Below are 15,567 nucleotides of genomic sequence, written 5' to 3'. Positions count from 1 at the left end.
GCAGCTGGTTGATGGTCTTGGTGGAAGTGGCTTGGCTATGCCCGTCGAAGTCGTCCAGTTTTGCTGGAAATACAACGCGGAGCGATTGAAAACCCTCCCGGAAGTCGCCGGCTGCGAGGTTGGTTATATCTCTCTTTCTCTTTCGCAACTTTGCAGCTCCCGTCGTTTTGGAACAGGCCAAGCTTCGGTTGGACGGAGACAAGCCTTACGTGACTGACAACTCTAACTACATTGTGGACCTCTACTTCAAGGTAATGGTGTTTTTGATCTTCGCAACTCTCACGATTTGTCTTCCTTCCACTAGACACCAATCAAGGACGCAAGAGCAGCAGCCAAAGCAATCTCTTCCCTGGAAGGCGTCGTTGATCACGGCCTCTTCCTGGACATGGCGACTGCCGTGATCATCGCCGGGACGAGTGGAGTTTCAGTCAAGACAAAGTGAGCGCTATCTTCTTTGACTGATCGATACAAAACAATTCGGCTGTCAGTTTCAATGCTTGCTAACTTTTCGGGAAGCTTTTTTCTAAATGGATTGAATTGGTCTATCTTTCTTTATTCGTTCATCTCGCACACAGTAGAAGTAAAACACTGCCAGACTTTCGAGAACTTTGTGAGTGTGCGTGCGTGTGTGTGTGTTTGAAAAACTCGTCGGTGTAAAGCAGCATATAAAAGAAGGAAAGCTTTGGAGATCCTGCAACCAAAAACAAAGGAACAAGAAAAGGGCAATGAATAAATCAGCGAAACTTCAGAGCTCTTATGCAAAGAGTTTGCAAGCTAGAGACTAAACACAACCTGCAAAAACAGCGATTATCATCCAAGCAATGGCGCCTAAACCAGAAAGAATGCATACACATTGTTTGAATCTGGTTGTGATCGATGGCTTTCTCGACATCTAATCATCGTCATCGTCCGCGTCCTCCTGAGAAGAGTAGAGATTTAGAAAACTTAGAAACTTATAAGAAGCATACTTCTTCGTCGTCGTCATTGCCAGCAGACTTGGATTTTACCTCTGATTCTCCGGCGGATCCATCCTCCTCCTCCTCCTCTTCCTCCTCCTCGTTGTCCTTCAAAGAAAAAGAGAGAAGAAAGTTTGAGGAAGCCATCAAAACGCACGAACGAGCACGAGAGAAATACCTTCTTTTTGTTGTATGCTTCCAGATCCTTGTCGTAGTCGGCTTTCCTCTTGGCAGCTTTGGCGTGGTAAGGCTCCTTCTCCTGCATGGGACGAGGAAAAAAAAGATTCTCAACACGTCGGAAACTAGCGAAGATCGTGTACCTTGTCAGACAAAGATTTCCACATGTCTCCTCCCGCTTTTCCTATCTGCGAGAACGAAGATCACCAGCACGAGTGAGAAGCAAGAATGAAGATCACCAGAACGACGAGGGAAGAAAAACAAAACAAACAAAAAAAAAAAAATCTCTTGACAAGACAAAGTTCGAGAAGAAGGTTTGCTTACAGCGGCAACTCCCTTGACGTCGGGATGATCCTTCTTGTACGTCTGCCTAAACTCTTCCCTGTGTGATAGAACGATTAGAAAGCAGCGCAAACGAAAGAAACGGAAAAAAAAAAAAAAAAAAAAAACGCTCTCACAGGAAGATGAAAAATGCGGTGGCTGGCTTCTTGGGTTGATTGGGATCCTTTTTCCCCTTTGCTTTCACGGGCTTCTTCGCTTTGGCTGCCTTCGGTTTGGTCTCCTTCACGGAGAGGGCCTTCTTCTTCCCATTTCTGATCCACAAAAAATTAGAAAACTAAAAAACAAATTCCAAGCTCGGCTATGGCGAAATCGGCCAGGGCGAGAAATCTTACTGTTTATTCGTAGCTGCCGCCGCTCCGCGCTTCCCCATCTCCTAAACCAGAAGAGAAAACTATGAGCAAGCGATCAAAATCACAGAATGCCCACAATCTAAGCGAGGAAAAGCGGAGAAAAGGAAATCTAACAAGCTTTCCCAATCGCTTACCGGAGCTTTGGAACGCCGAAGCCCTGATCGATCCTTAGCCGCGTCGCCTCAGCCGCGTACTCTCCAGCAGATCAAAGCAAAGAAGAAAAAACACTACTAGGAGATAGAGAGGGCAGAATAGGGGCTGGATATTCCGGAGCGGAATTTAACGATTAGATATTCTGAGACAGAATATCTACTTGGTTACTTCGTTTCAAGTTTTTCTTCCTGGAGACCAATTCCTGTGGCTCCATCAGCTTTTTTTTTCCTTGAATCGCCACCCTTCGAACTATCCTCGGTATCGACACCTTGTTCCAGACTTTCGGTGCGTGTATGAACAATAAGATAGGAGGTGAGAAATAACAATCAATAAGAATGGTGAATGTAGTTACCCTGGATTGCCTTTAGCAGCAATCTCATCCTGAGGACCACGTCTGAGGTTTCAGTGGGAGTGCTATAGTTGAGGGCCTTCTGCATCTGGTGCTGGAGTGTATGATACTTCAGGGGGAGAGGAGTACACATTGCAAATCCTGAAAGATTAAAAACATAGAGACTTGTAAAGGATGAGTTTTCGTAGGTTTGAAGTGTGAGCAGCTTACGCTTATACAAAATTGTCACAGTTTTAACAGACACACAGATAACTTCCATAAACAATGAGAAACTATATGACTCTGTTACGTGAGACGCTGTCACTACTTCATGAATGCCCTCCGTTTGATTGTTTTCAGCCTCTGAGGCTAATATCAACGGTGCTTTCAGCTTCCTTTTCGACCGTGACAATTTCAGTCACCTGTTCACTTGTTCCTTCGACGCTAATTAGTTCCGTGGCTTCAAAAACTAGTTCAGCAGTTCCGACGGTCACCGTACCACTGTCGACCAAATCATCTGCACGTAACGTCATGTCGAGTGTAGTCAAAATCTCTCATACCTTCATCAATTTTGTTGGTTTTGCATACCAACTTCATTCTCATTGCACTGCATGGAGGTGAATTCATGAGCTCACTAGCCGGGGTTTCCTGAGACTGCATCCGGATTGTCTTCCAAACGATCTTTACTATCAACAGTTGTGCTTTCGTCAGGTTCTGAATTTCTTAGACAAGAAAAGGGTACTTACTTGATAGTGTTCATCCTCGTGGCCAATCTGAGATTTACTGGGCGAAAAAGTAATTTTTCAGTAGAAGAATTACAAGAAAAACCGTTAGCTTCACCGCCAGCACAAAAACAAAAGTATTTTACTCGTTCTCTGGAGCTTCGATATTCCTAATTGTTTCCGCATCCTCACCAGCATCAGTGTCTGCAAAATAAGAAGACATGATAAAAAATATAGAGAGAAAAAGTAGGAAAATCTCAGAACGTTTCATAGCACTGCCGATGTCCCATTCCACGACCTCTTAACTCGATTTTCCCTCATCTTGTCCTGCCTTTCCGCCTTCAACTTCATTAAGATCCGCTCCAACTTCAGGTTCAAAGCTTGAGGGAGAATCGAGAAGATTGATTTGTGTGTCCTCCACAACGACACGTTCAGCATTTCCTTCCTCCTCTTCACCATGAGCATCGGCCATTTCTCCTGATCCATCAATCGCAAGAGACAATGCATCTAAACTTCTGCATGCCTGTTCATTCTCAGGAATCCTGTCGTCACCATTTTCGTCAGATCCTTTGGGAGTAAAAGTTTCCTCAGCCTTAGACCCCACGCAGAGAAAGACCACTACATATCAAACAAGAGTCAGCCCCATTAATCACGAAAATAATGAAGATACTTACCGTCTACTGCCATCATCCAGCCTAGAGCCAATTTCAAACATGCCGGTTCAGGGACATTCTCCTTGTCCATGTCTTTATCAGCTTGAAGTACATCAGTAGCCCTTTCATTCCCATGGTTCTCGGACCTGCAAAACAGTGTTTCATTACCATCGATCAATAAACGTTGCTTACATTTCAGTGTCGGTTAAACGTGTTGGGGATTGAATTTCAATTGATAAAGTGTTATCAGGTAGCATCTTGATAATACCTTCCGTTGATAAGGTGACCTTTTCAACCTCGGTTGATTCGGCCGTAGTCGAATGCAAAGTCGAAAGTTTAGCGCTGTCCGTATCATTACGCTATAGAACGAAAAGGAACAAGGCCGTTCTTACATTTTAGCCGCGGGAAAGAAATCCCTTCGCTTTCCTTTAGGGGATCAATTTCCTTGTCGTGTGCAGGAAAACTGTATGTGAAGGTTAACTAAGACATGTCAGGATAGATAGAAAACTCACTTGGTCTAAAAACTAGCTGGAGTTTCCTTTTTCACGCTTAAAACACCTGATGTCAAGCATCTCCAGCTTCCCGCCAAGACGAATAACAGGAAGATAATGAGAAGGTAACAAGCTTTCGGCCTGTGAAGAGAGCGATCAAGCCAAGATGTTAAGGGAAATTGTAAAACAATACGTACATGGCTAAGGTAAGGATGATTGCATAGATTGTTCTTCACCTTGAAGTGAGAACCATTAGAACGAAACTAGTGAAGTACCTGAATAGATGTGCCAGTTTGCAAGATGCCTTTTTTATCCAATGGCCTTTGTCAATTATAATGTAATGCCTACTCAATTTGGTCTATCGTTTGTCACAAGAATATTAAAACGTTGCTAGCGTTCCCTAGATAAACTGCGATCAACAGTCAGTCATGAACAAACTTCCGTGCTTTCGTGAGCTGAACAGATGACGCCGCTCATCAGGAGTACCAGTATATGCAAGTTTGATCTGACATCTAATTTGGCAACACCGATGAAGGTACAACGCCTCGATCATGCTTGGCCTCGTTTAGATAGCATATCAAAGCAATAACCTGCAAACCACACATTATGCATCACAGCCTTAACAAAATAATAAAGAAATGTACCTGAATAGCGCGAGCTCCCAGAACTTCGGCCAGTTTGTCCTTCATGGCTTTTGTTGTCCCTGTACGCTTGTCACGAACTACCTCGCGAAAAAAAACACACACGCAAACCTCGTCAACTCTCTGCATCAGCGTCCGCTACGGAGCCGACTTCTCGCTCCCGGGGCCTGTTCCTGATCTGTCCAGCTTCTCCGTGGATTGCCTGCTTGAGAGTGGGATGCGGGCAACCTTGCTGGAGAGTCCTGCTCAAGTTTGTTCATGTTGTTCGTCGTCAGGCCCTGAAGGAACTTGATAACATCCCCGCTCTTACATGCAAAAGGACCTTTCTCGGCTAGCAGCGTCGGACCCCCGGAAGATAACTCGGACGCTCGAGGAGGATACGACGGCGACGAGTGAGAAGCTTTTGCTCCTCACATTTTTAGCATAGCACCTCCCAGCAAGCGCCAGACTGTAGCTGGAATTTTTCTTCTTGCGTATACCCTCAATCCCTGTTACCCGACTAGTTCTCCGGACTCCTGCTCGTCCTCCTCGTTGCTTGCTTCCAGTTTCCCGGCCTTTACTATGCTGTACTAATTCTATACTATTCCTGTTCCATAAGTCGAGAAGGAGAACTGGCGTTCCTGAGACCCAAGTAGACTTGGTGCAAGGATCCTTTCAAGGAGAAAAAGAAAGAGGGGATTACTCAGTGAAGGAAATGGCGAGACAGCGCCTGACCGTGGAAGGAGGCGATTCGATGTTCACATCTGCAAGGAAATGTACTTGATCGAATCAGAAGATTTCGCTTGAATCGAAAAAGCGACGATCTCGCAAACCCTAATAGCATTCTGCTCGAGTGATGACGTTGTCTCATCAAAGATCAAAGCAAAAGTAATGATCCGAAATTCACACACTCGCGAAAAAAGGAGAGAAAAAAAGAGAGGAAAATATGTTTTCTTACGAACAAGTCATGCTGCCATTATCCGCTGCTTAAAATAAAAGCCCTCAGCAACTCAAAACGAAACAAACCGAGTTCTTCATGCAAAGGGATCATTGACCATTCTCTATGATCTTCCTCAGTAGCTCCTCTGGATCCTGCCGGCTATTCGAAGTGCTGGCAAAGAAGGAATGATTTATAAACATTCAAGAGAGAAATCGCTTAATCTAGTTAAAGGCTTACTTTTGGTTCTCTAGGGTTACTAGATGGCCGTGTCGTTGTTTTCTTTGCTTCGAACGCACATCCCCAGCCCGGGTTTCACAGGTTCCTCTCCGCTTTGTGACAGTCTTATAGGAGAGCACACTCCGAGCGGTGCCTACAAGGTATGGGAATCATTCGCGTCGGAGCTCCAACTCTTTCTCTCCGCGCTCTACTCACAGCCGGATAGCGCCCCAGTCTTTACACATCCTCACCCGCTAGTTGGTGCTGAAACCACAAACCGCGAAGAGGCATCTGCAAGACTGTATGCGTCCCTTGTGATTCCGGTGCAAGAGCTGTCTGCTGAGTACCACAGACGGTTTCAAGTTGGCGGTGGACTCCATCTCACCCATATCGAAGCTGCATTCGTCATGTATGGCAACGCGGACGAAAGTACTTCTCAGCCGCCAAATGCATTTGCAGCAAATACCCTTCGAGGGTTTTTTGTGCTCGAGCCAGACGTGTTGCTGCAGGGTCTGACAGTTTCGGGTGGTGATGCCCACAAGATATTTGCTCGAGCGGCTGGCTATTTATACTACAACCGATCGGGGTACGCTTGTGTTACAAGCATTAAGCGCGCATTTTTTTGCAGGCTGAGCCGTGAGGAGGACGTTTTCCAGGTCTCTGATCACGTCGTCTTTGATATGAATTCGCCACCACACGGCGCACGATCGCCGACTCTTTTCGAAGCTCTCTTCTTCTTGATGCACCTCATGTTTCAGAAGTCAAATCTGCCTCGGCCACAGCAGCGTTTGGATCAGCCTTTTCCACGCAGAAAACGAATCAAGTATAACTCAGCTGGACCCAGCACAGTCAATGCTCGCTCCAGGATCCACAAGGAACAGGCTGTGGATCTGCGTATACAGATGTCAGAGCTTTGCAGATCTATGAACTTCAGCTTCAAAGACATCGAGGACATTGTCACACTACAGCTCTCGGATTTGAAGCTCTCGAGCTGGCGTCAGATTCACTCTGGTGAACAAGTTTCTGTCTTTCAGGGGAGATTCAAAGGCGAAAAGGCTGTCTTCAAATCAGTGGACGTGTGCAAGGCTCCTGACAAGCTGCGGAAGATGGTACGTGAAGTGTGGGTGATGGCGAGATTGAAAAGCCTGCAAGGGGATGTTATCCCTCGCCTCTATGCGTCTGGTTTCCTGGATGGAGGGATCTGGCTTACCATCATGCAAGACATTGGAGGAACGAGCATTGACAAGAACTATGAGGAGCTTTACAAGGATAGCTATCTCACCGCAGCAAAGTCTGCCTTGAGCGTGATACACAGGGCAAATGCAAGTCACGGTCGAGTTGAGTCCTCCAACATCATCGTTGGAGAAGGTGGCAAAGTTATGTGGATCGACCTTGAAGCAGCGTGTTTCTTTGGCAGCGATGGTGATGCGGATGATCTGTTGCATTTCGTTCGTGAAGATCTTAAACAAATCCCGGTTTGTAGATCAAACTAATTGTATGGAAGATCTAATACTGTAGCGTTTTTGTGTTCCTCTATCCACGAGTGGAAAGACTATCCAAATATGCGCTCTGCTTGATTTCGGGATTCTGATCTTATTGAAAGCTTGACTATGAAGGCATAGGAATTATTTGATCATAGTAATCGTAGTAGTTTTTTTTATTTTTATTTTTTGTAAAATAAAGAAAAATTGCCTAATAAAAGAGTAATCCACTTTGCATCTCCTCATCTCCAATCTTCTTCTTGCATTTCAGGCTAGCTGTATGTTATAATGTATATACTGAATTGATTTTGCAGTTCTATTGGAGTCTACTAATTTTGTAATGCACAGTTAAAAAGGTCATGATAACATTGATCATGATAACATTGTAACGGATATTGAACAACCCTGGCCAACGACCAATCGCTCTGTCACGACTGGCTGAAGAAGCACAGCCACATTGGCAGATCGGCCATTGCCCATTGCCCATTGCCCATTGCCCCGTTGCCCTTGCTTGGATACATTTGAGAAAGAAATTATTAATGGTAAATAAAAGCAAAGCAGTAAAATCAGGTGTAAATGAAGGTGGGGAGAGAAAAAAAATTCAAACCAATAAAAGAGAAATTTACACTAAATCCTAGATCCTTCTACTTTTTTCATGTTAAGTAAATATAAAGTTTGAAAGAAATATTTAAAGCACCTAGAAGAAGATATAATTATCCTACTTACTAGATATGGTAAAGAATATATGATTGTACTTTATATTTACAAATGTGTAGATTTATTTTTATACTTATATAAGCAATCTAAACTTGATTGTCTATATAATATTTTTGTCATAGGATATGCCTTGTATGCAATGACATCTCATATTACTATGCAAAATTGATACCATATAATTGCAAGCAATAAAAAAATGACTAAAGAGATGATTTATATGGGTTCAAATATAAAAAAAATGACCCATAAATAAGAGTGCACTTTTTTTTCAATTAATTAGGATATTTGGGTTTGAGTATTATTTTGCTATGTGACCTTCCAGAAAGTTCAAATTTAAGAGTTTACAACTGATACGTACCCATATGTAAAACAAATAAGGTTCAAAAAAATATTTTATAAGTTACATTGTGTTATAACAATTTAAGTACACATGTGATTTTTTTTATATATTTTGCAATCTTGCACAATTTTTTTCCAGTATACCCACTTTAGGTACACCTCTTCTCATGGGAAGTATATCTTTCCCCCAAAATTGCCATTATAAATTGCTTGCCATAACTAAATTTATAATTAAAATAAATAAGTTTTTAGCAGATATATAATAATGAATATATGATTGTGTCTAAAAGCATTATATATTTACACATGTGTGAATTTTCATTTTAGTTGCATGCAAATGTATTATGCATACAATCACTTTTCAATTGTTATATAGGAAACCAAAACATAATTATGTATATAATATTTTTGTCATGGGATAACCATGTATGCATGGGGCATAACACATTAAACTACTATACAAGACTAATGCAATATCATCTTAGATAACACAATGTCACTATAAATTTAATAATGCTTTTTTTTTATCATTCTTTTGTCATTGAGCATAGATTTATGATCTCTTGATTGTTTCCCATAATTATGGTTTATTTCTTGCAGCTTAAAGGTATATTTTAATTGTAACATGCCCTAATTAGTAAGCATAATGTTTCAATCATTTTTGCAAATGGCCCTCATTTCTATTTGTAGAGTGGTGCCCTAATTTAGGTAACAATCAATTAGAATGGAGGGAAATGAGATCAATTGGAGTGCAAGGGTAAAAGGCAAAACATTTCTTTCAATTCTTGGGATGTTGAGTGTGCTGGTTTTTCCTCGAGTAAATGGATTTTGTTATAATTGTAATAATGCATTAACTCCATTGATTTTTTATTTCCCAATCACAAGTGTAAAATTTTTGGCCTTATAGTGGTTTGTTGCACTTTGCTATAAATTGATAGTGTAAACTTTTTTTTCTTGGGTTTTTGCTTGTAGGCATGAACTTTATGGTTGTTGTAGTCACTATTTTGTGGTGAGTGAGAAGAATTGTAACATAATCCTTACATATAAATAAGTTTTTACTTTTTGTAAGTTTTAACTCATTTATCTTTAATGCATATTTTAATGTGTGTGTTTTTCATTCTAGAAACTTTAGTTTTTCTTTGTTATTTACAAAATGATATATAGCTATATGTAGTGTATGTAGTTTTCACCATTTATCCTATGGTGTTTTATCATAAAATAATTATGAAACCTATCCCTCTACATGGTACATGTTATATGTCCAAGGGCAACAAAGCAAAATTTGAGTTTTAGGGCCTTGGGCCACTAAATAAAAGGACCGAGTTAAACTTCTAAACTTGCATTCAATGACTGAAGGAATTAAAACACGAAATGACTCATAAGAGTTTAGCCCAAAGAATGAAGAGACAAGAGTATGGAATGACATTTAGAATTGTCCTAAAGTATTTAGCTTCCTAAAACCAAAACTAGTATCCAAAATGAAGCTAAATGAAGTTTAACACTATTTTAGTATATTAATGGCCTAACATGAGGATATGGGTACTCCACCAACTAGTATGGTATAGAATTTGGGCTTAGACCCAAGTTAGACATAGAACAAAGATAAGTATAAAAACCAAATCTATACTATACCTCATATTGGTCGGCCATGCCCAACCTACCCAGTATCCCTACTATATATTTGGAGCCCTCCACAGCCTCATGCTTTGGGCTTTTACCCTAGTATCAGGAGTTAATCCCTAGAATAAGTTTGAAACTTATTAAATATAGAATAGTGCTAAATTGCAAATTTAGATAAGTAACTAAGTAAACATAAAACTATACCTTTTCTCTTTCCTCCATCCATTTTTTTTTGTTCTTTCCACTCCTTCTTTATTCCCTATTTCCTCTTTCTCTATAGAAATAATAGTATAAAAAAGTTTCAGACAACAAGAAACAATTACTAGTTTTTAGTTACGTTGATCAGAACATAGTCACATATCCTATTTCTTTTTATCGTTCTCTAGCATCAAATTAGTGTAGTGATTCTTTCATATTTTTAGATCTTGCATGATTTTAATATTCTAAGTGTTTTTGTCTTTGATGTGGCTATACTTCATATTCAGAAGTGTCAACTTTTGGTTCTTCAATTTACATGGCAGTATTTCACTATAAAGTTATACTTAGTTTTCTAAAGTCTACATAATAAAAAAGTGTATAAAAAATTGAATATAAATTTTGAGAAAACAAAATTCTTTACCTCGTATTTCCTATTTGCTCTTCCTCCCGTGTCCATTCTAGATTTTAGCATTGTTAATTGGAAAAAATAGCATTAGAAGGAAGAAAACATATAAAAAACTTACAATTTCACAGTTGTGAACTTTGATTTTATGCTGATTTAAAGCTGATGATGAAGGGTTTAGGGTTTAGGCCATACCTGACCTACCCACTATCCCTACTATACATTTGGAGAGCCCCATAACTGCATACTTTGAGCTTTTACCATAATACTAGAAGTTAGTCTTTAGAATAAGTTTGAAACTTACTAAATATGGAATGGTACTAAATTGCAAATTTGGACGTAGAATAACACTATCATGTTTAGGACAAGCTCTATATTCTATAGATATGCTTAACTTGCAGATTTAAACACTCTTCATAAATAGCTAATAAGACCAAATAGAACTAACATGTGGGGTATGATAACAAAGGTGTTTGATAAACATAGTAAGCTATCATTTGGCGATATTAAGGGACTAATCTCAATAGTTCTTCATAAAAACATATATCACAAGAATAAAATAAAACATTTCTAGCCTATAGTGTTGGAAACTAGAGAGAAAAGCCAAGCCCTAAACCTTAAATTCTAAGCTCTTTTTTATTGGAGAAATAATTAACCAATTATCTTGAAATCTTCCTTAAATATAGATAGTATTTGCTAAATGGTCTTGATGGAATAATCTATCTAAACCCTAGGGTTTAGGGTGGTAAAAACCCTAGGGTTTAAACCCTAAATTCTAGGGTCCATAAGGCAAGCTCTAGGATTTAGAGAGATTGTTAAAGACCATTCACCCAAGTTACTAAATCTTAAAAGCTTTGGAAGGTTGTGATAGCAATATAATTAGTTTAGTATCTATTATTATATATACTATATACTAATTAATTTTACGTGTTATTTTGCTTTTGGCATATATCAGGCTTCTAGCCCTAATCCCTAAACCCATGGTTTAGGGTTTAACAGGGTTTAACTCTAAAACCCTAAGCCTAGGTGTTGGTTATGCCTCCAAAAATTATCTCTACCTTGGATACATATGCTTAGAATATGCTCTGATCATTAATTACCAATCTCCAACAAATTTTTATACACTCTTGAAATAAATAAGAATTTGGTTAATAAGGTTTAGGTTTTAGGATTTAAATCTTTTGTTTTAAACCCTAAAACCTAGGGTTGAAATGTTAAAAACCCTAGTAAGAAACAGTGGCTTGTAAACTATTGCTAAATTTGGTCTTGTTTTAGCCTTATGTATTGTGTAAGTTAGATTTTGAGGTCAAAAGATGGAGAGAGTTAGATGTATAACTATATCCACTTAATTTACCAAAAAATCAAACATATATGTATATTTCTTATGTCTTTTAGGGACCAATTATAAAAGAATTGAGCAAGCTGATCAATCACTCTCAAAAAGAGTTGTCACTTGCTCAATAAGAGGGGAGCTAGATATTGTCAATGGAGCGCATCCCTTCCTTGGGCTGCTCAAAGGATTGTATCCAATTCAGGGTTTAGGGTCAAAGAGCTAGAGTGAATGATTTTCTTATTGTAAGTCCAAAAACTCTAAAATATCAAGCTCTCAATAGTTTATTATGGAAACATAGAATCTTCAACTAATGAAGAAGACTTGTTATCTGAGATGCACTCCTAGAAATCTAGCTTGCAACATAACTGAAAGAACCATCAAGCCTCAAAGAGAGGTAAAAATAAAAGGAAATCTATGGAGATGCTAATTCCCCTTAGCTCAATAGAGGTTGATAACTCACTATGAATCCTTGAAACCTTGGGGGATAAATGAGGATAAAATAACCACTAAAGGTTTTCTCATCAAGCAATTATTTCTTTTTAGTTGGCTTAAGAAGAGAGAGTTAGGATGCATTACATTTAGGATTTATTTTCCCTTGTAGCAACAGGGGCATCAGATCGTCTCTAGCAGTAGCAAGCAGTGTCGCAACCCTTCCAATTCAAATCCAGGCCAGTACCGTCTGTATAAACTTGGATCAATACACCTGCTTGGAGAAGAAAATTCCGTCATTTCCACCATCAAAAGCTGCCTAATGAGTCCATAAATATAGTTGGTTATTTTAGTTGTCTTTGGTTGAGCCAAAGACTAAGGACAATAAATTGCTTGCAATCATAGTATTGTTTTGGCTTGGAAATATCATTTCTTACATGCTTTTTTACATAGACAATTATCTAATGCCATTTGTGAAGCTTGATAAGCTTTTAGAATTGCTTTTGCTGCTTTTTTCATGGCTTGGCAAGAAGGACAAGTACTATGCTCACCTCCATGCTCTTGTGCTACAACCATAATACCCACTTCAAAATTCACTTGCCTTCTATATAATTTCTTAATTGCTTTTGCACTCCATTCTTTCCATTTTTGTAAACTCCTGAGTTTAGACTTCTCGGGAAGTCATCCAGCCTAATACTATTCAAACCCAAGGATGTTTAACCCCAAATATCTTAAAACCCTTAACCAATTGGAAAAAAGGGTACACTATTATTCATGGGCCCTTTCCTTCTATATTTGAACTTCATAGACCGTTTCTTAAGTCATTCTCTTTGGTTGCTTACAATTTCAGTTTTTTCTCACTACCAAACCTCTATGCTATTCATTAGAGGTATCCATTGTTTACATCCTTTCGTCTTCTCAAAGTCAAGGATGGGTGACGAAATTTCACAAAATTAAAATACCTCCTTTAATTTTCTTGTTGGCAATTGATCTATGCAAGAATTAATTAGAACAACAATATCATCCAAGAGAAAGAATAATTTTAGTGCTAGGACAAAAGTAGATAGAAGATAGAAACAAAAGAAAGAAAGACAAATAGGAGAAACAAAGTGGCAATACAGATGCTGAGCTTGGCTACAAAGAAGCTTTGCGACCATGAAAAAAAATAAAGAAAAAAGAATGTGGTGGTCACCTTGATTAATAGTGGATCTTCACTACTCTAACGCTTCCATGATACAGAGTAAGTTGTCGGTGGTGAGTTATGGCTAATTATTGCCACCACCACTAGTGTTGGTAGTCATTACTAACTGGGAAAGAATATGAACATGTTTATTTGTCCTCCCCTTTTGTTTCAAGAGCATCTTATACATTGTCATCTTCTTCATTATCATGCTCATCATCTTGTTTGTTATTCTTATTTTCTTTATTATTTTGTTTATCTTCCTCAACCTTCTTTATTCTGTAGTCTTCTAGCTCCTTTTTTTGCAAATACTAGTTAGTCTTTAGCTTGTCTAAAGATGAGTAACTAATTAAATATAAAACTATACTTTTTCTTTGTTTTTTTCTTTTGTTTTTTTCACTTCTTCTTTATTCCCCGTTTCCTCTTTCTTTGCAGAAACAATAGTGTAAAAAAGTTTTAGACAATAAGAACAATTACCAATTCCTGCTCATGTTGAGTAGCACATAGTTTCTTATCCTACTTCTTTTTATCTTTCTCCAGCATAAAATTGATGTAGTAATTCTTCCATATTTTTAGATCTTATAGGATTTAAATATTTCAAGTGTCTTTGTTCTTGATGTAGCTATACTTCATGTTATGAAGTTTCAATTTTTAGTTCTCCAGTCTACATAGCACCATTTCATTGTGAAGTTGCATATGATCTTCTATAGTCTACATATATAAAAATTTGAATATGAGTTTTGAGGAACAAAAGTTCTTTACCTGGTATTTTTTAGAAGATGACTTTTGCTTGCTCTTCCTCCCATATCCATTTTCAAAATTTGACATTACATATAGATTATAAGGACATTTAAATCCAAAAATACTTTGTTAAATTATTTATCTAGAGAGGATCAAGACAGATAGAGGCACACAAGAGTGGTGGCAAGAACACGCTCTTTTATTCCCTTTCTCCTCTACCCCTAGGACTATATGTATACACTTAGTTAGTAGAACATGTTGACTACGATGATCACCATATCATTATTTACTAAAAATTATGTCAAATGAAATCTTTTCTTAAATTTGTACCATGACAAAATATTCCATGATTGTGATTAATATTGTTAACCCTTATAGTTTTTTGCATTGAATGAACTTTGGTGTTAGTACCTCTCCCTCCAAATCTCAAAAACAAGCTATGATGAAAAAGTTAAGGCTTCTTATGTTTTAGTATTGTTCTTATAAATGTTTTATGAGAGACCCAAAAGAACCTGTATTATTTTAATTAAAATATATTTATCATAAATTCTATATACATTAATAAAAGTTAATGTTAATGCACTCAAGAATTAACAAAGCACAAGATTATTACATGTGTTTTTTATTGAACAAAGTTTTCTATTCTCAAGCTGATATTTAAGAACTTCATGAGTAACTAAACCATAAACTCGTGTGTGTGACTATATATATTCTCTTAACTTGAGAAGCTTAGAAACAAGTAATTTTGAAGGAGTTATAACCCTATTCTGTGATGCATGATAGCTTGGAGGTTACAACTACATCTGGTGAGTTCCCTAGACACAATGATCCAGGGGTAGTAAGGGAAAGTTTGCCTTTAAATAGTAATAGCTTTTGAGATCCATCAAAAGTGAAGTTGAAGCCACCAGCAAGCCCTAAATTAGTCAAAAATGAGATGCCACCAATGTATGGCCTACAAATTTCACAGCTTGTGCCATTGTAGTATCCTCCATCTCCTTTGCAACCATTGTCGAAGATCACTAGGCTGCTAATGGATGTGGCTTCATGTGCATTCAACATTACAAAGATAGCAGCTACAAAGGCATACAAGAATAATTGGGACTCCATAGCCAGTAGTCAAATGCCCATTTGAATAACATAAATACTCTGAAGGTGGAGATTGCCATTGTTTGATTTTA

The 15,567-nt window shown here is 38.5% G+C and overlaps 3 protein-coding genes and 2 long non-coding RNA genes across 10 annotated transcripts in view; 2 read left to right on the top strand and 3 right to left on the bottom strand.

Moving 5' to 3' along the window:
• Positions 1–555, top strand: part of LOC9632795 (probable ribose-5-phosphate isomerase 3, chloroplastic) — a 1,377-nt gene extending 822 nt beyond the window's left edge. Inside the window, exons 7-9 of the mRNA XM_024672344.1 lie at positions 1–118; positions 177–251; positions 305–555. The exon at positions 1–118 is cut by the window's left edge and continues 5 nt beyond it. Of these exons, the coding sequence (XP_024528112.1) occupies positions 1–118; positions 177–251; positions 305–442 (331 nt within the window). The 3' untranslated portion in view covers positions 443–555. The remainder of the gene's footprint in view (positions 119–176; positions 252–304) is intronic.
• LOC9643100 (high mobility group B protein 3) lies at positions 525–2,093 on the bottom strand. 6 transcript variants are annotated; one of them, XM_024672307.1, is made up of 9 exons: positions 1,960–2,093; positions 1,808–1,848; positions 1,592–1,726; positions 1,458–1,515; positions 1,277–1,321; positions 1,135–1,215; positions 969–1,064; positions 851–919; positions 525–691 (listed from the first exon to the last, which is right to left on the bottom strand). In XM_024672307.1, the coding sequence occupies exons 2-8, from the start codon at positions 1,843–1,845 to the stop codon at positions 893–895; spliced, it is 480 nt and encodes a 159-aa protein (XP_024528075.1). In that variant the 5' UTR covers positions 1,846–1,848; positions 1,960–2,093; the 3' UTR covers positions 525–691; positions 851–892. The 6 variants fall into 6 exon arrangements, with proteins under 6 accessions (XP_024528075.1, XP_024528095.1, XP_024528081.1 ...); XM_024672327.1 differs by having other exon boundaries at positions 1,008–1,064; XM_024672313.1 differs by having other exon boundaries at positions 1,808–1,845; positions 1,960–2,090.
• A 494-nt stretch (positions 2,094–2,587) lies between these two features.
• Positions 2,588–3,119, bottom strand: LOC112346576. Its single transcript, XR_002992497.1, has 3 exons — positions 3,053–3,119; positions 2,867–2,987; positions 2,588–2,823 (listed from the first exon to the last, which is right to left on the bottom strand). It is a non-coding gene; the product is annotated as an uncharacterized LOC112346576 (long non-coding RNA).
• A 1,358-nt stretch (positions 3,120–4,477) lies between these two features.
• LOC112345933 lies at positions 4,478–5,625 on the bottom strand. The gene is made up of 2 exons (XR_002992228.1): positions 4,817–5,625; positions 4,478–4,762 (listed from the first exon to the last, which is right to left on the bottom strand). It is a non-coding gene; the product is annotated as an uncharacterized LOC112345933 (long non-coding RNA).
• A 289-nt stretch (positions 5,626–5,914) lies between these two features.
• On the top strand, positions 5,915–7,465 carry LOC9643099. Its single transcript, XM_024673657.1, has 2 exons — positions 5,915–6,109; positions 6,167–7,465. Exons 1-2 carry the CDS (start codon positions 5,993–5,995, stop codon positions 7,439–7,441), a joined length of 1,392 nt encoding a protein of 463 aa, XP_024529425.1. The 5' UTR covers positions 5,915–5,992; the 3' UTR covers positions 7,442–7,465.
• The last annotated feature ends 8,102 nt before the right edge of the window (positions 7,466–15,567 follow it).

Source organism: Selaginella moellendorffii, unplaced genomic scaffold (genome assembly GCF_000143415.4).
Source record: "Selaginella moellendorffii unplaced genomic scaffold, v1.0 SELMOscaffold_0, whole genome shotgun sequence".
Classification (NCBI taxonomy): domain Eukaryota; kingdom Viridiplantae; phylum Streptophyta; class Lycopodiopsida; order Selaginellales; family Selaginellaceae; genus Selaginella; species Selaginella moellendorffii.
The sequence above is the reverse complement of the archived record's forward strand: the minus strand, read 5'-3'. Positions and strand labels throughout refer to the sequence as shown.

What these genes read in the sequence shown, in the direction of transcription:
- LOC9643100 (XM_024672307.1), bottom strand. Translation starts at nt 1,845, where the DNA reads ATGGGGAAGCGCGGAGCGGCGGCAGCTACGAATAAACA. An exon ending in ACGTCAAGGGAGTTGCCGCT is followed by an intron (nt 1,322 to 1,457) that starts GTAAGCAAACCT and finishes TCGTTCTCGCAG; the next exon opens with ATAGGAAAAGCGGGAGGAGA. An exon ending in GCAATGACGACGACGAAGAA is followed by an intron (nt 920 to 968) that starts GTATGCTTCTTA and finishes TACTCTTCTCAG; the next exon opens with GAGGACGCGGACGATGACGA.
- LOC9643099 (XM_024673657.1), top strand. Translation starts at nt 5,993, where the DNA reads ATGGCCGTGTCGTTGTTTTCTTTGCTTCGAACGCACATCCCCAGCCCG. An exon ending in CTCCGAGCGGTGCCTACAAG is followed by an intron (nt 6,110 to 6,166) that starts GTATGGGAATCA and finishes CTCTACTCACAG; the next exon opens with CCGGATAGCGCCCCAGTCTT.